Below are 21158 nucleotides of genomic sequence, written 5' to 3'. Positions count from 1 at the left end.
CCCACTCTTCCATGTGAACATCCAGACATACATGAAGATTTCGTGCAAGAAGGATTTTTAGGGCAGGTAAGATCTAGCAACCTATCACTGTAACTTCCTGTAGATCAGACAGTAGAAACAGTGAACAAGGATACTCAAACGCCGGGAGGAGCAAAGGGACTTAGCTTCAGTCCAGGAGCTGTGAGTAAGTGCATCTGACATCAGAACACAACAGTGTTGCCTGAAGGAGTTGAGAGGCAGATTGGTCAGCACAGAAATGAGATGACATATCCAGTTTTCCATATGACTAGAATAAAGAAAGATGGAACAAATGTCAAAGTTTTGGTTGATCTGCTTATGAACCATTGGCCACAATCAGTCAGACTTGGTGTAGTAGCCCCCTGGTGTCGCCAGTCATCTTCTCGTAGCTCATGGAATTGGAGAAGCAGCATATTTGCAATTCAAGAAGATATATTTTGAAAGAATGCTCTCTAGCTACCAATTTTAATGACAAGATGTCCAAAAAGAAGAAGAAGAGTTTGGATTTATATCCCCCCTTTCTCTCCTGCAGGAGACTCAAAGGGGCTTACTATCTCCTTGCCCTTCCCCCCTCACAACAAACACCCTGTAAGGTAGGTGGGGCTGAGAGAGCTTTGAGAAGCTGTGACTAGCCCAAGGTCACCCATATGGCATGTGTGGGAGTTTACAGGCTAATCTGAATTCCCCAGATAAGCCTCCACACCTCAGGCGGCAGAGCTGGGAATCAAACCCGGTCCCTTCAGATTAGATACACGAGCTCTTAACCTCCTACGCCACTGCTGCTCCTGTGAACATTTTCCAGTGTCAACAAAAGAATCTGTGAACATTTTCCAGTGTCAACAAAAGGACAAAATCCAGTGGCGGTAAAACTAAGGAACTGGAACTCAAAAAACTGCTTTGGGCACATGGTTCTTGTTGCCCTAAATAGTCGGATTCATATGAGAAATGTGTTAGCTCATCCTCTGGGATCTTTGCCTTTGGCACTTACAAATGGAGATGAACAAGGCTGTGTCTGCCAGAGTGTTGGAAAAAATGTATCTCCACTCCCATATCCTTTTCAACAAAAAGAACTTGTAACCTCATCTGCCACGTACTGGACCATCTTTGTTTTAGAATATTCTGCTTGGGTTCTCGGGACCTACCTAGTTCTGTTAGGTAGACATTAGGATTCAAACAGAGCATTTTAAAACAAAGTGCATGATGTTATAATTCTGCTTTGTAATTTTTGTTGAAAAGGGTACCTGCATCACTGATGTAATGAATTTAGTGCAGAAGATGAAGGTCAATGAGATGACATTTGAACTGTCAGCAGAATCTATATTCTGCTTTATATTTCTGGTTTAATTCTTCATGAAGGGTACCCATAGCGAAAAGATAGTTTTTCCATTAATTACAGATATTTTATTGCTTATTCAGTTTTATACCTATTTAACCTGTATTTGCTCTATCTTGTTATAGCCTATGATTGGACCAATAAAGTTATTTATTGATTCACAAGTAAAATATTATGGCCCATGTTTGTTAAATGTGTAACAAAATGTCATACAAGATTTGTTGATGAAAGCTAACTCAGAGGTTTCCTTGGACAGAATGTGTCTGTTACCTTAACTGGACCAAGTATCTTCACTAGCTGTGTCACTGAGAGTGATTTTACCAGTTGAGGTAAGTTAACTCCCTTGAATCTACTGAGAAAAGTCAAGAACTACAGAGATGCATTCAGCCAACTAGAGAAGACGTGGGAAATATCTACAGAGTTGTTTGAGAAAGTACAGCAATTCAGCAGTCAAATGTATGTTCCAAACAACTGCTCTACACTATGAACTTTTATGTGCCAAGCATGGAGAGGTGGAGTCCAGCTAACTTCCACAATGGAAAGACTACCTATTCATACATAAACCTGGAGCCATTTTGCCTTTTTCTTTCTCCTTGAGCCATTGGAAAGCTGTCTGGAGGTGGTGGGGCGGGATCATTGCGGCACTATCCCCAGCCACCAAGGGCTCTGGATTGGGCTGTAAGTTACCAGTTATATTGGATAAAAATAAAATTAAAAGTGAATCTGTTCTCATGTACCTAATTGTGGCATATCAAAAAGAATATCTTCATGCTGTGGCTCAGTGGAAAGGCAAAAGAATACGCTGCAATTCTCTGATATACATTAGGTGACTATCTGGATTAGATAAATTACCATATGTCATAAATCTCAGAAAATATGGGGAAATTTCACTTTTACTTTGATTTATGCCATATATCATAAAAATAATGGCCTTTTCTGCATGCACAGCATACTACAGATCTTCCCAGTGACCAAACCTTGTATCTTGGTTTGGGAAGTTGTGGGGCTTCCGCGCTGTATGGCAGAAACTCCACAACACCTCAGTGATTCCAGCCGTGAAAGCCTTCGACAATACATTTTCTGGGAAGTCGTTCTGTACAACTCCTTCCCCTCCCCCGTCATTTTGGCTCCCGCCGCCCTTGTCTCTTCAGTTATTCCACATGCTACTGCTGAAAACGTATTGATTCTGATGGTGGTTGGATATAGTCCATGATACAGAAGAACAACCCCCCCCCCTTTTTCTTTTGCACAGGTGCTCCAGTGTTTCTGCACAGTTACATTTTGAAATGGCAATTCAAAAATGTCTCAACCTATTGAGAACCATCAACCCAAAATGGAAGGCAGACCAACTCCTGGAGCAGTCGCCATTACCTGAAGGAAGAAAACATGTAGTCCCCTCAAAAGAACTATGTTTGGGGGGCCAAGTTTGATCTGCAGTAATGCACAATTGTTACTGTGGAGTGGCTGTCTGTGGAATGTAGAGGGTGGGAAAGCCTCACAAAGATGGGGATGATGAAGGATCTGGATTACCTCTAGTCCCTCAGCCAGGACTTCCTTGGTGGCCATCTTTCAGTACATGTAGTACACACAAACTCAAAAAGAGTTGATGGGGGAAGAAAGCATCTCTGCAGAAACCACCTCTACAGCAACACCTTGAGAGGAAATTGTTCAGGTTACTGCATGAGAAAGTGACCCAGACAACCTGGGAAGGGGGAGGGCATCCCATCTCAAGTTTCAACAGAGGGGCCATCTACCAGGATGGAGGATCCAATTCTGCATGCACCCAGCAAAGGGCTGCGGATCATCCTAGTGAAGAACTGTCTCACTTCCATGAAGTGCAGGCTGAGGAGATGAAAGTAGTGTCCAGATTCAGGCAGGCACCTGAGCCAAGAGGCAACAAATACAGTCCAAATAGTTCTGGTGGGTTTTCCGGGCTGTGTGGCCATGGTCTGCTGGATCTTGTTCCTAACGTTTCGCCTGCATCTGTGGTTGGCATCTTCAGAGGTGTATCACAGAGGGAAGTCTGTTACACACTGTGTCCTCCATCAGAAGGCCAAATAAAAGAAATCCCACAAGCCAGGTCACAGTCAAGGTCAAACACACTGAGGTCTGGACCAAGGCACAACCCAACAGCATGCACAAAAAGGGTTGTAAGCATGTTGCTTGGGCACTGGCTTGCCCTTTTCTAGCTGCTCTTATCAGAAAAATCCTACTGAGTCATCCAGGGACAGGTGCAACTCATCAATGGTTGAACAGCTTATGGGAAAGTCAACCCTGATCTTGTAGTGATTCAAGCTCAGAGGCAGGAGCAGTTGATGTCACTGAGTTGCAAGCCATGTGCCCTGGCACCAATCCTGCACTCTCTCCGAGCCCAACTCCTCTGGCATTCCAAGGGTTCTGGTGACTCATGGGATGAGGCTGGTAGCTGCAGGGCTTTTGTTTCAGGTCCTAGGCTGCAGGGGTGGGAACATAGCATGCAGATTTCACCCTGAGACTCTCCCTCTACATCTAATGAAGCCTCTTCCATGCCTGGCAGTTCTTCTTGCAGCATTTAAAGGCTGGGGCTGGCTTCCTCTGTGTCATCTGAGGTGGAACTGGTAGACCCACAACAGGTAGAGGGTGAAGATGTAATTGGCGTTCCTGATGACAGTGAGGCTAACATTGGCCTGGAGGAGCAAATAGCAGAGTGCCTGGGAGTATTGCAGAATTGGATTGTCAGTGGTTGAATAAAGCAGGTCTGAAAATTTATTTTTATCATTTCAGCAAAGTTCTTAATGTTACATCCTTGAAGAGATGCCCAGAAATAAATCTTGCTATGTGAGGAATGAACATATCACTGGCTGCAACATTTCTATAGGAAAAAATTCTAAGCTCATATATTCGTATACCATATATTTGAGGAGATGAATTAATTGGCATTCATTCATTCATTCATTCATTCATTCATTCATTCATTCATTCATTCATTCATTCATTCATTCATTCATTCATTCATTCATTGGATTTGGGCCTGTATAAAATAGCAACGTCCAAAACACTCCTGGATCTCTCAAATGTGGGTTGCATGAGACGATCTAGTCTTTCTGAAAGCGCTTTGGTGAAAATTCCAGAAACTGTATTTTAATCTGAATCTTTTAATACATAGGATGAGGATGATATGTATGCCTTTCTCTTTCGGATTTCATTTACATGTACAACATTTTTTGTATCATGATTCTGTCAAAGCTACAAATGCTTTTGAAATGCTACTGGCCATCCTGGCCAGAGATACACCTTCAATTCCATCTGCACTTGGATAGAATCTGATAGCTAGGAAGGACGCAGACACTTGTGGGGTGGGAGTGTTTAGGTTCCTGGAGATTTCAAGAAAGGATTCTTTGACCCACAAGGGAGTGGGGAAAATAGAAGAGGTAAAATCCCTTGGATGGAAAGAGACTGGCTCATTTTGCAGGGTTCACTTTTGTGTGGCTGTTTTTGCTGATTCCATCTGGAGGAAGGAGATCTCACCTGGAGAAGACAAAGGGCTGGATAAAGGCTCCAAGGTAATGAGAAGCTTTCAGAAAACCATAATTTTTGTGTTAAAGAGCTTGTCTCAGAATAGGACCAGCTACAGCATATATTCAGTGAACGCCAGGGGAATTGTATGCCTGCATCTTTCTTTTCCATTCCTTACTCAATTCATTTCTGTACAGAGAGTACGCATGTAGGCTTTTCACCTTTAATCAATTTTAAAACTTATAATTGTTCGCGGTACCACACAGTCCTCCACCATTCAAACTTGCTATTTAAAACAGGTTCTGGGGAAAGTTGCTAAAGTGCTATTTCCCCAAAAGTACACAAGAGCAGTAAGCTGTCTCTGTGGTAATCTGTCACTGGGTAGCAGGAGATGCCGGCACTGGGAAGTGTCTTAAAAAGGCAATGTGGGAAGAGAAGCTGGGAATACTGGCCCTTCTGGTGAGTAATACATAAACAGTTGGTGACAGAATACTGAAGGAAAAGTGAGAAGTAGTAGGATGAGCCAGGAAATTAGTCATCACTGGTTGGAGACTTGGAATGGTCATTGTGTGCCTAAATGCCTTGGAGGACTGAATGGAGCTGAGTTCATGAGTCAGTGGGGCCATTCTTCCCCATCACCCAATCATGGTGCCTCCTACTTGGAATTCAGTGAGGCTCTCCAAAAGGATACCTGAATTATTGAATGATATTGAGAATCTATGGGAATCAACCGGCACACAAACCTCCATGTTACCCTCCAGCAGATATCATCAGTTAGGACAACCACAGTAGTCTCTGCCCACAACCCAGGTCTGACCCTGGATTCAAATAGACATTGAAAATCTAACTCCTCCAAGACCACCTGAAGTTTCTTAACCACTACCTGCCTAAACATCCTGCCAAAGAATGGAATGATGGCCACTGGACAGTAGTCATTCTAGTCTAAGGGCATCTTCTCCAGGATGTATGTTACCACTGCCTTTCACTATATCCTCACTAACAGAGGTATTTATTATCTCCTGGATCCATTCAAGAGGCAAGGTTCAAGCCTAGACATGGTGGGCAACTTTCTAAGCTGCTTGAGCACTTTGTCAGGGCTCATCAACTGAAAGGCATCGATTCCGTTAGGACCAGACTGCATTCCAATAACATCCTGTGAATGAACCAAACCAACCCTGCCATCTAAGTCATGACGAATGCAAAGAATTCAATCTGCAAAACAAATAACCAAGGAGTCACAGTGGGCTTGTACATTTTCTGGGATCAACATTCTCAAGACTTTGGCATGAGAGCTCCTTCACAACTCCATGGCACCACATGGATGTAAGGTCAATTGACCACCATGCCATACTGTACACAAGATAATGCACTTTTACCCATGTTTGGTCACATTTGTCTTGAGCATTCCTCCACTTGTGTTGTAAATTTCAGTGCAATTGTTTAATTGTCCCAAATTGCTTAGTAAACCAAGGGGTATTCTGGGCTCTGCAGGAAGGGACAGAGTGCTCAGGAACAATCATGTCTACCACCCAATCATCTCAGTATTCTACAGATTGACTGGGTTGTGGCAGAACACTACCTTTGTATACTGAAAAATCCCGAAGAGATGCCAAGAAACTCTTCAGACCCATCAGCTTTCTGGAGTAGAACTTTCTAACCTGTCCCCCTCCCCCAGCAATCCTTCAGACATTCCAAGAATAATAAGTGATATCAAATACTTTAATATGAGATCCTGTTGTGCTGCTGCCAGTCAAAATAGACAATAGGGACTTTGGCCTTGCCCCAATAAAAGGCAGCATCCCAAGTGTTTAATATATTCCTTATACTATGCACCTACACCAAGTAAAACAGATATGTACTCCATCAATAGAACCTTAAAAGCCCCTAATTTTTACTGGGCCTTTCTCTATATTTGCTCAATATGTTTCTAGTTTCCTTTAAAAAAACACACCCCCAAACCTTTCTGTTTCGGCTCCTAATTCTTGCTTGTAATAATACTAATTTTAAAAGCATGAAAAAGCACCCCAAATTCAGGGAGGGGTAGCATGCAAGGGAGGGGAGGGAGGGGTGACATTCAAGGGGAGGGAGGGAGGGAGGGAGGGGTGGATGCAAGGGGAGGGGACACAATCTGACACTGCAACCAGCAACTAATTTTACTGTCATGGATCAGTTATGAATAATTCATCAGTATCAAACAAAACATTACTTAAGCAGCTTGCTGAATAAAATGCAGTGGAATTGAATATTCATAACAATATTTGCCTAATCCTGCAGCAGAAAGTATGACTGACCCTGTAGGGAATAGGAGCCATCCTATCCTCTATCAGGGTCACTCTCCAAAATGGAGCCATGATGGCAGCCTTCTCCATATCTCCTTAGTCCCCAGTTTTCTTTACAAACAGCGGGGCAACCTGTGGATGCCAGTTCCTGATGTAAGGTTTGTTCTTTTGAGAATTTGGCCACCATTTCTGGTTGCCTGTTGCAAGTCCAGGAAATCAGTGGCCAATTTTTTAAATAGACACCATTCTTGCAGATGTTCAAGAATCCCTATACAGCATGTGTAGCATACAATTTTTTAAAAGCGGGCTGGGACTCCAACTAGGGCCCTTTCTCCACTTACCTTAAGCCGCGTGCTACTCTCCTCAAGTAGCGCGGGGTCCCCCGGCACTCCCCACTACAGGGGCGGCGACAACGCAGCCGCCCCCACGCTGCCACTCTCGAGCGCCCTCAGTGCACGGCATCCCTGGCACTCCTTGAAACGGCGCCTTTTGATGACTTCACGCGTCATGGGGACGCCCAGGCGCGCGCCAGAGATGACGCATGCTGAGAGTAGCGCGCAGCAAAGGGCAGCAAAGGTAAGTGGGGAAATGCCCTAGGTAAGGAGGATTATCTCCCTGGGAATGGCAACAACAATGAAATGGAAAGGTAGTAGCTACTTCTGCTGCTGCCTCAGGCAGAGAAAGACCTGGCAACACCACTACATTTTATTTTATTAAGAAATGGGAGAGAATCGAGAGAGCTCTTGTGCACATCCAGTTTTTCATGACCAAGCTGAAGACCCAAGACCAACTCTTTTACACGAACAAATAGCAGCAGGGGCAATGATCAATCTGGAATGTGACCAAAGCAACTGATTGGAGTTGAATCATTATATTAATTGCTCAATGTTTTATTCCATTCTATGCTAAGGAAATTCAGTACTTGCACAACAAACTCTTTTTACTCTGGTTCCTTAATTTCAGCCATGTCTTTTCGGTGCAGGAATGAGGATTAATAACCTCTTGATTAAGCTCCACCTAAAAGGAAGAAGCCGACTTTGGCTGGAAGCACAACAGCATTTCTTCCCCACCCGTCCTTTTCAAAGGACCAAATGCTCTGCGCCAGCTGTTGCTGTGGATTAAAGACCTGCTCTCTCTTTTGCACAGTTTTGAAAGAAGTGTGAACCTAAGAGCTTGATAACTGTCAGAGGGAGGAAAAACCCTTTAAATGATTTTGAATCTTAAGAAAATACAACTATTTGAAGCAGTGATACAAACATTTTAAGCAGAAGTGAAATGAAACTATTTAAACACTTTAAAAAATCACCCAGCACTAAATGAACTGAAATGGCATCAATCATCTTAAAACACCAATAGCCAAATATAAGTTCGTGAGTAATTTAACTTCTATAATCCACTACCATAGGTTTGTACTCACAGAGGCATAATGGGTCACATTACATGTAACAAGCAGACCAGTTAAATAACCAGTTAAATAAGATAAATATCCAAAAGTTCTTTCTCTGCACCAAAGAATTTCAACACAGAAGCTATAGTGTTACAAGGGAAGAAAAATGGTATTTAAAATGGGGAATGAATTTTTGATAGAAGATCAGGATTCAAAACAAACTGAACACAGATGAATACATTAAGAACAAAAATATATATATTTTAAAAAATACCCCACCCCTACACACACAGACAGAAGTTGAGAGCACATCAAAGGAGAGTGGAAGAAAAGTGTTACCCATGAGTAGCCGCCGTTTCACCCGCTTGTCCACATCAGCTACTGACGTGGCATTGAACTCTGAGCTCTCAATTGCAGCCTCATCCTTCTCTAAAACACAAAGTAAGGGACAAACATGGAGCAGTTGGTTAATGAAAAGCCCAATTTCCCACTGCCAAAGACAGTTCCTTGGCTGGATTCAACCAAAGCCAAGAAGTATGAAAGCACTAAAACCCCATTTAGAGAGTTACTTCCATTTGAAATCCCAGAAACAAATCAAAAAGTGCAAAGGGGAGGAGGGGGAGAGAATGGAGGGGTGGGCAGAAGAAAACGATAATGAAAACAAATAATTAGCCAGCCAACACACATTAAGCTGGTCTCCCACTAGTAACCACACAAAAGACAAAAGAGGGAGGGTACCAGATTAGTGTTAATTGAAGAATCAAAATGATAAGGTATCTAGTTCAATAAATGGTTAGACACTTTTAAGTGATGCAGGCTGAGAGATGCCGGCTATTGGAAATGCTCTTGATACTATCCTGAACACAGAAAAGGCAGAGTTTGAAGAATCTGGTGATGGCAGGGCATGGAGACAGGATACGTTTGTGCACATTGACACACACAAAATATAAATACAAAAACAAACAAAAAACACACACCTGCATGCAAACTAAAAAACATTAGAATATCAAATTAAACGAACACAAATTTAAAAAACGAAAACATTAAGTTGGGCAGTGCTGGTTGCCTGCTTGTCTATGAAACACAACTAACTAAACATTCAAGTGCTAGAAAATAGATGTTGCAGGAATAGGCTAATCATTTTAGAAGCATGCAGCGAAGCCAAGAGAGGCATTAGCACCAGGTCACATGCAGTTTTCAAAGTCTCACATATGGAAAGCTCATATCCAACATTACAAGGAGCTGAATTACACGACATATAGTGAAAACAATCAGTCTCAAAGATGGGAAGAGATAAGAAGGAGGTAGCAAAGGGAAAGTCTAGAAAAAATGGCAAAATCTGATTTTCTGAGGACTTTTTCAATATTTCTTCAAATTTGGGGAAATACTGGGGAGAACTGAGGAAAAAACGGCCAATTAAATAATGTTATTTTAGAATATGAGAAATACTTCTTAAAGCAAAGTTCTTCTCATCCAAAATGTAAAGCAGGATTTTTTTTGCCCATTTTTCCAATAGTAAAATTGGGAAATCTGAGAGAAAACAGGATTAAAAACTCTTATGAAGTATTTTCTCTGTTTGAGTGAAAAATAATTTCCAAAAAATAATTTCCAAAAAATAATTTCCAAAACATTTCCAAAAAATAATTTCCAAAAAATAATTTCCAAAAAATAATTTAAATCAGTCCAAATGTATAGCATGAAAAAGACTAATGATTTTTTCATTGGAAAAATTGGGAAATACTGGGGAACACTGTGAAGAAACTCATATGAAATATCTTCTCTCTTGGTATGAGCTACATGTTTCATAAAATATAGTTTTTTCAGTCAAAAATTAAAGCATTAAAAAGTCTGAGGATTTTTTTTTCAATTTCTCCAGTGAAAAAACTGGAAAATTTGGAAAACAATCCTAGAATCTTTTCCTAGAATACCTGTGTAGTATGAATTTTTTTATATGTAAGACAATCTAAAGCATCAGTGATAATTCCTATGTATACCATAGTAGGCATATATAAAATTTCCAAGAATACTTTTTGGTTTGAACATAAATAATTTTAGTAACAACTGACATGCTAAAATACATCTAGCTGCAATAATTATTAAATAGTGGAATGTTTTCAGTGTTATGAAATTTCACTTGATATCCAAGTATTCCAATTGTTCTACCTATTGTGATGATGATGATTTTTTTTTTACTGTCAAGTTACATCTGATTTACGGCAATCCCATGGGTTTTCAAGGCAAAATATGTTCTGAGATGGTTTGCCATTGCCTGCCTCCATGTCATAACCTGATATTCCCTGGAGGTCTCTCATCCAAATACTAGCCAGGATCAGGACTGAGAATGTAAGCCTGGAACAAGAGCACCCAGCAAGTTTCCACTGCACAAGCGGGGATTTAAACTGGGTTTCCCAGGTCTTAGTCCAACACTTAACCACTACACCGCACTGTCTCTCTTTTGTGACTATATTATGTTTTTGTTATAATAATTCCGCCTTTTTACTACAGAATTTGTTTTCCACCTACTCTTTATTTTCTCCTACCTCGTGGTATGGCAAAAATTAAGATACAAACACTATGGTAGCACAGTGTGCAGCAGTTTGGAAGTCTTTCTCAAGTATTAGGTATACCTGCGATTTTCTTATAGAAAACAAAGCCAGTTATACCTTTACATTCCATAAACATGTGCAGCAGTACTACTTTATCTGTTGTTCAATTAGAAAAATAAGTTTAGGTCTGTTAGGAAAATAAGCACTGCATATACTTCAATTTCCCCAAATCTCTGTCCCTTCTCAGATTTTGTTTTTTTTCCCCCATGGCTACAAAATTTCCAGAAATTTTATATCTATATAAGAAGGTGAGTAAAAAGTCTTACGCAGGGGAAGAAGCAATGTGGAAACCAGTGATTCAGTAAATGGGATAATTTACATGGTATGGAGAGTTCCATTCTAAAAAGAAAAATGAGAAACACAAGTGGAGACTTTTCCCATGCAGCAGACATAAAAGAAAAGGATAAGTCAGGAAAACAAAAACAACATGCATTAGCTGATGGACTTCTTGTGCACTGTTTGCATCCTTGCTGTGATGTCCAAGGAACAGACACCACTGAAGACAGCAAACAACCATAGCATGAGGCAGAGGTGGAAATGGAGCCAGAAGAAGGGAGGCAGCTGGCAGCTTGATCAAGTGGAAACACTACATGGTTGTAACAAGACATTGTCCTAGGAAGAAAACCAAGTTCTAGATGGGATCAGGCTGCAATAGAGGCTTTGCTTTGAGATTTGCCATTTTTCTTTTAATTTTTTTTTCTGGAAATAATTAATGAGCGTCACGTATCAGACAAGACAGGCAATCAGGAACCATCACCAAAAAAGCAGGAATAAAAATGAAAACAAAATGAAACGAAAACAAATCTAAGAGAAAGAACTACTCAGAAGAAGAAAGTAAAAAAAACCAACACAAGCAGCAATATGTGACTTACATTGCAGGAAATGTAGCATGGAGTCATATTATAAAGTAACATTGCAAAGATGAAGGGGAAAATACCATGTATGCATCTTTTTGACAGTTTTTGTACATGCCAGACCAAATAAACATCAGCGTGAATGTGCAGGGCAGCGAGATCATCCATATATTATTAGCTCTCTCAAGAAAACCTATACTGGAACAGTTCCACCTAAAACACCCACACTAACCCTTGGCTTTTAAATCTTTGCAGATAGAAGAGACCAGAGTTTTCAAATGTAACAGTAGAGAAACCCAAGGAGAAACATGTATTACAGCAGGTGTATCCTGATCATAATTTGATTTAATCATGTGTTTTACTACAGACAATGGCCCAAATCTGTTGACTCCGTTCATGGCACATGTCAGTTGCAAACAGAGACTCAGCAACTACGGCTTGTTGAAGGATTTCCCTGTTAAGATCAAGACTTCTGGCTGTTCGAAAAGCTGGCTGAAAGGCTGGGTGAAAGGCATTTAATTGCTTCAGCTCAATAAACTTAAAGTCATTCAAAGGCTTGTCAGAACTACAAATCTTTCCACAGATGTCAACTGAAGTTGGGATCACTAAAATATATATATCACAACTTTTAGACCACAAATCAAAATTTTAGTTTCAAACAGGAAAGTAATGACTGCTTTCTGACCCATATAGTGACAACTTGATATTTGAATTAATTCAACTAAATCTTAATTGCTTTACATAATTTGATATTGAAAATGTATTACCTTTAATGTATCAGTGTCATATTCCTCAAGTCATTACTGTTGGACTCTAAAATCTCACACTTATAAAACTTTCAAGTTTTGCCTGTCAAATTTTGCCAAGCATAATTGCAAATGAGGAGCAAATACAGTCAAAATTAAGTCCATTTGAGAACCATTGATTTCAATGCCAGAAAAGTAAACTCATGATTAATTCTCCCACTGAAATCAACTGTACTTTGGTTAACTTGGCTAGATCATGCCCCATGATTTTACAGTACAATATATGGGATGGGGGGAGTTAAAGTGGTCACCTAAGTATAAGTTCTATCCAAAAAGAAAAAAAGGAAAATATTTTTAGAAGCCATTGATTTCAATGCAAATTCAAAATTCAAACATTTATACCCTGCCTTTCCTCGTGGTTCCAGGTGGCTAAAATAACAGCCTAATCCTTCCACTGAAATTGATCACAGCTTCTGAGACACCTGGCATAAGCTGGATATGGGGAACTACTTTTCTTAGGCAGACCTGGGGACTCTGGATACTGGAAAAACAGAGTCCAAGGAATGGGCACGGAAGAGGAGGAAGGGTTGTCTGTCACCACCAGTAAAGCAAAATTCTGCAGCGGTAAATGTTGGGGTGGGGTGAGGGGAAACTAGAGGGAAGAAGGCAAAGATGTACTTCTCCAGTTTAGATATGTGATGTGAACAAAGCAAAATCCAGGGTTATAATGCAGAGAATGCAAGTTTCAGCAGGATCTTCATTTAAAAGTATGTACCCTTTAGTTGGCTCATGTCCATTGACAATGCTTCCTATTTTTACATTTCTCTAATGGTCTTGAAACTGACAATCATCGGAAACAACGATGACAGACCTTATAAACAATGATGGGGCAAGATCTGGCCAAGGTAAAGTTCCATTTATTTCAAACACAGAATTAAGCCTCTGCCTAAATCTCTTAGTTGCATTTGGAACTGGATAATGGATATTTTAGTCTCAGAATCTGGTATAAAATCTGATGTAACCCCCCTCCCAAACAATTAAAGAACACCTCCATTAGTTTATAACAGGAAACAGAGAACACCTCTAAATAATTCTATGGCTGTAAATATAGTAAGAAAACACTATGGTTGGCAGGAAACTTACAGAATGTTTTCTGCCAAGCATATTGGGTTTTTTTACTATATTTACAGCCATAGATCGTAAAAATAGCAGATATTTCTTCTGCAGAAGAGAATGCTACTATACTCTGTTCTATTTATTTATTTGCATTATTTGCACAACAACTTTTCCCCTAATGGGAACCTGAAGCAGTTTACATTGTTTCCTTCTTGTCCACTTTATCTTCACAACAAACTTATCTGACCCTCTAACCACTGTACCTCACTAGTTCTACTTATATCGCAAACTACTCCTCTTTGAGCGACATATCTCCCACTGCCTGGGCAGTTCTTGGGGTTTATGGCCCATTAGACCAGGCAAAAGTGACTGCATTTCTTTTACCATGAATATGACAACAGCTCAGCTCTCAACAGCTCTCAGCTCTCAACAGCTCAGCTCTAGCACCATTTAAATAATGCAAATGATTTGCTCTTTTTGTTCTGAAGAGTGGATACAACTCAGAAGCCAACAGCAGGCCAAGTCACCCCTGCCACAAACTATGCAGCCAAGTCCATTTGGGAACATCAGTTCTGATGGATTTTCAGTTCAATCCTAGGTGTACAGTGAGACCAATGGGGTTAGAAGGAGCTAGCTCTGTTGATCATGCAAACCAACTAATCTTTTTCAGAGTTAAAATCTACCAGGACCATGTGGGGAACTGCTTGTACTGATCCAGCAATTAAAAAATGGGGGCCTGCACAGATCACTATTAGACGTGAAAGCATATTTTAAACACACAAGGCACAATAATTCCAATCAAGATGAATGAGGACTAACAGGTGCTTCTGCTACAGCAGACTTTGATTTTGCTGCCTCAGACTACAGTGATCACAGTAGGAATCTTTGTTTGAAAGTTGTTCTTACATGTGAACCATTTATTTCCCACAACTGTTGTGAGGGTGCATGTGAGTGTGTATACACAGACACAATTAAAGTGTGCCCCCACATGAATACAATTAAACAAGTAGTTGTAAGTGACAAACTCTGAACAAATGTTATATGGCTTTTAATTGCTGGCTTCTGTTTCCTTTATATTCTTAAACTTATTCAGTTAGCACACAAGCAGACACATACATTCTTCAGTGCTGTACAAACCCTTCTGCAAGATATTAGAGAAGTACTTACCAATGCACGTCCGACCGTCAGAGTGTAGCGCATACTTCTGATGACAGCCGCACACAGGACCAGTCTCTGTGTCGTCACACGTATGTTGGCAGCCTCCATTTCCATAGTTACAGGTTACTAGTTATTCCCCCCAAAATATGTGTATATACATATGCATAAATAAAACAACAATGAAACCAATTAGTTTCTGAGGACTTTTTGGAGTATACAAGTAGTTTTTTAAAAAAAATAAAGCAATGCATAACATAACTTCATTCATACGCATATAGTTTCCACAAACTCCTAGCCTTCCTGAGCCGCATTTTTCTAAGTGGCTATTGGACTGAACGGATCTCTACTAGACAGAGTGGTGATTGGCTCCACTTTACACCTTGTCCAACCTCTACGCCAGTGGTTCCCAAACTTATTTGGCCTACCGCGCCCTTTCCAGAAAAAATATTACTTAGCGCCTCCTGGAAATTAATTTTTTTTAAATTTTAATAGCAATTAAACAGAAAGATATATGTATTAATGTTTCTACCTGTGGCCATCACCGCCCCGCTGGATCGCTGCAGCACCCACCAGGGGGCGGTGGTGCCCACTTTGGGAATCACTGCTCTACGCATATAAAATGCTAGCTGCTTACAGTCCAGTGTGTGTGTATATATACCCAAACTAATGCAGTCAGTGCCTTCCATTTTTCTAGGAGACTGCATATCTGGAATGCATATGAGTGTGAGCAGGCCAGTAGATAGGACCTCAAAAACATTGATGTTGTCTGTGATGTGGGGGGGGGGGGGGAGAGACTGAGGTGGCACAATCTTGAAATACATCATTACATGTACAGGTAACACACAGGCTTACTGTCTCCCCCATAACAGAATAACAACAAAATCTAGGATTCTTTTTCTATTTTCCAGGCTTCATATCCATATATGAAACAGATTTCTTTTCCTGGGTTAGGCTCTCCTTCCAGTTGTACCACATCCCCTAACTCCAGCTATCAGGGATCCAGACAACAAGAGCAATTACATGCATGAAGTTGAAATCTGTTCTATCACTTCTGGAAATCTGTTCTATCACTTCTGGAAAATGATACAATATTTTTAATTGGGGGGAGGGACTTTTTTCATCACCATTGTATTTTTTGAAAAATATTGTCATGGCACTAATCACTTACTGTCTAAAAACTTCCTTATATAAACAAGCAGAAATTGTGTGCTTGCATCTTTTTTCACCAACACAGAATGACCAACAACAGCCCAAAATGCATGGCTGACCTTGGTTCAGTCACCCTCTCTCAGATTAACTTTCCTCACAGAATTACCAGTTGGATAAAATGAGGAAGAACCAAGTGTGTCACTCTGAGTTCTTTGAAGGAAAGGGAAACTAAGATAGACAGACCAATCAATCATGAGGCAGGGCAAAGACAGTTGTGTCTTTAACCCCAGAGTTTTCACAACTATAGAAACATAGGCTGTTTCTGCATGGTTAGATTTGCGGGGCTGCATCAGCATGATTCATGGGACCGTTTGTACGAATGGCCCCACAGGCTGTGCAGCTGGCGGAGCAGGCTCTGCACAGCCATGCAGCCCCCCTGAACAGCTTCTTACATTCTCCCTGGCTTCCGTTGCTCTGAGGAGGCCAGGGGACACGCCCCCATGGCCAAAGTGACGGCTGCAGCAGCAGAGTCCAGGAGGCATGTCCCCTGGCCTCCTCAGAGTGACGGTACCCAGGACAAGGTAAGAAGCAGGGAATATGCTGGCTTCTACCCGTTGCCGTTCGCTCAGCAACAGGTGGAAGCCGGCATATTCCAAAAACAACGTTTGGGGTGGGAAAGAGCGGCACTGCATCGTTTTCGCAGCGCCACCTGTATAAAGCGTCGCCCCCCAAAAACGATGTTTTACCAGGCCGGAATCAGTGATTTCGGCCCGTGCAGAAAGGGTCATAGAGATGGAAGGGACCCTGAGGCTCTTCTAATCCAACTCCCTGCACAATGCAGTAAATTCACAGTTACCTTCTTCCCACTTCCCCAGTGACCCCTGCTCTATTCCCAGAGGAAGGCAAAAAATTATGACACAGCACATATACAGAAAACTGTGTAACAGACTGGTGTAGTATAAGTCTGAGACCTACGCTAGTTCAATTCTCATTTTTGCCATGAACTGACCAAGTGGCAGTAAACTATTCTTTCAGCCATAGTCCCACAAATGGTTGCCAGCTCCAGTTTGGGAAATTTCTGGAGATTTGAGGGCGGAGCCTAAGGAGCGTGGCATTTTAGAAGGGGAGGATCTTATAATGCCACAGAGTCCACCCTCCAAAGTTGCCATTTTCTCCAGAGGAAACTGATCTCTGTAGTCTGGAGATCAATTATAATACTGATCTACTGGCCATATCTAGAAGCTGGCAACCGTAGTCACACATATGTAATATAGGAATAAAAAGTATTGTTACTGGCCTTGAAAAGGGTGTTATAAGATTTACTGCAATAACGAATGAATTACTTATGGAAAATGCAACACATTCATGTCTCCTAAAATACTTCACAAAGTTCAACCAACCTTCTAGTATCTTCCACGCTATGTTACATTATTCCCAAACAAGTTAATTTACAGATTAATTTTGATAACAGGATTTCCTGTCCCTTGAATAGTCACTAAATGGGATATTATTATAATTTTTTTAGCGTTGTACCTCATATTTTATTTAACATGATTCTATGACAGAAGTTGTAATTCAGGCCTTTATTGGCATTCCATATTACAATAAAACAATTGTCCATAAAAAACAGATAAATACGTCGAACATATACACATAGTGATAGTCCCGTGTGTAAATGGGATATTATTTATAAGAAGAAGAAGAGTTTGGATTTACATCCCCCCTTTCTCTCCTGTAAGGAGATTCAAAGGGGCTTAAAATCTCTTTGCCCTTCCCCCCTGCACAACAAACCCCCTGTGAGGTGAGTGGGGCTAAGAAAGCTCCAAAGAAATGTGACTAGCCCAAGGTCACCGCCCTGAGCCCTTCGGGGATAGGGCGGTATATTAAATTTAATAAATAAATAATAAATAAATAAGGTCACCCAACTGGCATGTGCTGGAGTGCACAGGCTAATCTAGTTCCCCAGATAAGCCTCCACAGCTCAAGTGGCAGAGTGGAAAATCAAACCCAGTTCTCCAGATTAGACTGCACCTGCTCTTAACCACTACACCACTGATGCTCTTAGCAGGTGATATTACTGATTTTCAGGCCATGAACATCTTCAGTTATCAGTTTCCACACATTAAATTTCTGTTAATGGGACAGGACATTTTTCTCTAAAACTATTGTGAATGACATTTACACTGCCACATTTTTTTTGCAAACCAGAGAAAGCTCACCACAAAAGTTAAATGTCTGTCAACAACAGCCCGTGAATCTCTGAGCATTCACAATTAATCTAGGATTGTCAATCTTCACAACATTTCAGACTTCCAGCCCAATGCATGCATAGAAAATTACATGAATACACATGTAGATATGTTCTTTGCCAAAAAGAAAAAAGAATGACTCAATGAGAAAGTACAATTAGACCAAACCTCAGAAGCCAAGAAAATCTAAGGCCGCTTCCGCACGGCCCCCGAGGCGCCCCCACGCCGGCAAGAATTCTGCCGGCGTGGGGGCGGAGGCCGGCGGAGGACAGGGGTCGGAGGACAGTGAGGGATGGGCTGCAGAGGCCAGCAGGCCGACGACGGGGACAAGGTGAGTGGGACGGGGAAGGGAAACAGCGTGTTCCCGGCAGCGCGGTTCGCACCGCTGGGAACACGCTGTTGCGGCAAAAACAACCCTTTAAAGGGTTGTTTTTTAGGGCGGCCTGACGCCGCCCTGGGGGAGGGGAAGCGCACTCAGGTCGGCGCTGCAGCGTTGCAGCAGCGCCACCTGTGCGAATGGCTCCCTGGGGACGGCGTTTTTCCCGTCCCCAGGGCGCCATAAAAAGGCCGTGCGGAAACGGCCTAAGACTAAGGCTGTGACTGTAAAAATACTTTCCTGGGTGTAAGCCCTATAAGAAAGATTAGTTATGAGTAGAGCTGCTTAGGGATATTCCCTTAGAGAACATTCTGAGTAGCCGCTTTAGTTTCCTAACACAATGTCAACTTTACTCTGTAGAAAAATATGAAAAATATGCCCCCTTAAATTCCCATACAACACTTGTAGGCCAAGCAGCTCAAAGTGTAGTAAGTGATGTTTTCCTATTAATGGGTGAATATCTACCAATCTGGAAATAATCTGAACTAATATTCTGGATTTCTGAAAGATTAATCTGGATTGGGTCTATATCAAGCCCTAAGTCTCTACCCTTTAATCTACTACCATCCACCATCAAAGCAACATCATCCTCAAAATGCCCCCCACCCCCAAGACACAGGGAAGAAAAGAAAAGCAGCTCTCCAGATAAAGCTATTAGAGGTATATTTAAGATATATATGCATACGATATATAGATCTTGGGCATATATTCCATTAAGGCCTTATGTGTGATGGGCATCAGTTGTTTCCTAAATTTTGGCTTGGCTCCTATTTGCTGTGACCTAGTTTTTTACAGATCTGGGGGTGAAGTCTAGGCTACATTGCGTGAGCAATGTAAAACAACTCCCCGTCATTTCTCATTATAAAAAGCCATTGAAAGCAAATATGAATGAAAAGAACACTGTAATGTTTTATTCAATTGTATTTTCATGAAATCCTAATAAAGTAATCTTGAAAATCAAAAAAAGCCATTGAAAGCTGGAAGAAAGGACCCTTGGAAATCATAAATAACCCTCATTCCCACCCCCTCAAACATATGAATGCCCCTCAATATTTCTACATCTCTCTCTGGGGAGCTGTATGGCCCCCACTGAGAATGAAATAGTCAATATGCACCAGGTTTAAATACTTCCATCATGGCCTCAAGCATTCACACTGCCAGTGGTACCTTCTCCACTTCTCTCCCCCACCATCTCTTACTAAGTGTTAGAGGAACATTCCTTGCAGTGAGCAATGCAGCAAAAATTGAAAATCTGGACTGTGGAATGCACACACAAAAGTATTCCCAGTCAAACTGCCTCATTCATTTGGAAGTGCAGGATGCAAATATTTTATTTAATAAATTAAACCTATATAAACACTTTATGTCAGGGTATTTCAGAGTCCAACCCAGATCTGTTTGGATCAATGGTCAGATGATCTAAAGCGTAATGCCAAAGAGAAAGACAAGTATAGAATGCTCCAAATATAGATTAGACAGACTTCATCCTCATCTCTCAAGTATCCCACAAGATTTTTTTAGCCCAAGACACAGCAACTTTGCCAAGGCCAGAGCAGAGCAAAAATTCCTAAAACAACACCCACTGTACTGCACTAACTGTCTTATCTACAGGCTGATTCAGAGAAGTGCAAGCCAGGAAAGAGATGCCTAAACAGCTTACTGTATAGAAGGGGTCTGCAACCTGGTGGCAGGGGCTGATGGGATTTGTAGTCCATGAACATCTGGAGAGCCGCAGGTTGCAGACCCCTGTTCTAGATCAAAGCAAGTCTGAACTCTCCCTAGAAACTAAAATGGCTAAACTGAGGCTATCATGCTTTGGTCACATTATGAGAAGACAAGACTCACAGGAAAAGCTAGTAATCTTAAAAAAAGTTGAAGGCAGCAGGAAAAGAGAAAGACTCAACATAAGATGGATTTATAAAGGAAGCCACGGCCCTCAGTTTGCAAGACCTGAGCAAGGCTGTTAAAAATAGGTTGTTTCAAAGGACATTGATTCATAGGGTCAGAAGCGACTTGATGGCTCTTAACCCACATACACCTAAAGATGACCTGACCTGCATAGCCCAGGCTAGTCCTATCTCATCAGATTTCAGATATACAGTTGGCCCAGATTAGTACTCTGATGGGAGACCACTACGGAAGTCCAGAGTTGCTAGGCAGAGGCAAGCAATGGCAAACCATTTCCGTTTGTTTCTTGGCTTGAAAACCCCCTGAGATTTTCAACAATCAGCTGCAACTTGACAGTACTTTACTTGCACACACATGCATATTCAAAGAGATCCAAACACACTGGAAAAGTGGGCAGATGTAAATAGGATGTAATTCAGTAAGGATAAGTGCTGCATTCCACATCTGGGTAACAAAAATGAGAAGCACGCATACTGGATGGGGA

General features: G+C 41.4%; 1 protein-coding gene across 1 annotated transcript in view; it reads right to left on the bottom strand.

Annotated features, from left to right (window-relative positions):
- Positions 1 to 21158, bottom strand: part of SCUBE1 (signal peptide, CUB domain and EGF like domain containing 1) — a 213886-nt gene that overhangs the window by 72050 nt on the left and 120678 nt on the right. The window contains exons 6-7 of the mRNA XM_048501625.1: positions 15002 to 15118; positions 8852 to 8941 (exon numbers count right to left, since the gene is read on the bottom strand). Coding sequence (XP_048357582.1) covers positions 8852 to 8941; positions 15002 to 15118 — 207 coding nt within the window. The remainder of the gene's footprint in view (positions 1 to 8851; positions 8942 to 15001; positions 15119 to 21158) is intronic.

This window comes from Sphaerodactylus townsendi, linkage group LG06 (genome assembly GCF_021028975.2).
Source record: "Sphaerodactylus townsendi isolate TG3544 linkage group LG06, MPM_Stown_v2.3, whole genome shotgun sequence".
Taxonomy (NCBI): domain Eukaryota; kingdom Metazoa; phylum Chordata; class Lepidosauria; order Squamata; family Sphaerodactylidae; genus Sphaerodactylus; species Sphaerodactylus townsendi.
The sequence above is the reverse complement of the archived record's forward strand: the minus strand, read 5'-3'. Positions and strand labels throughout refer to the sequence as shown.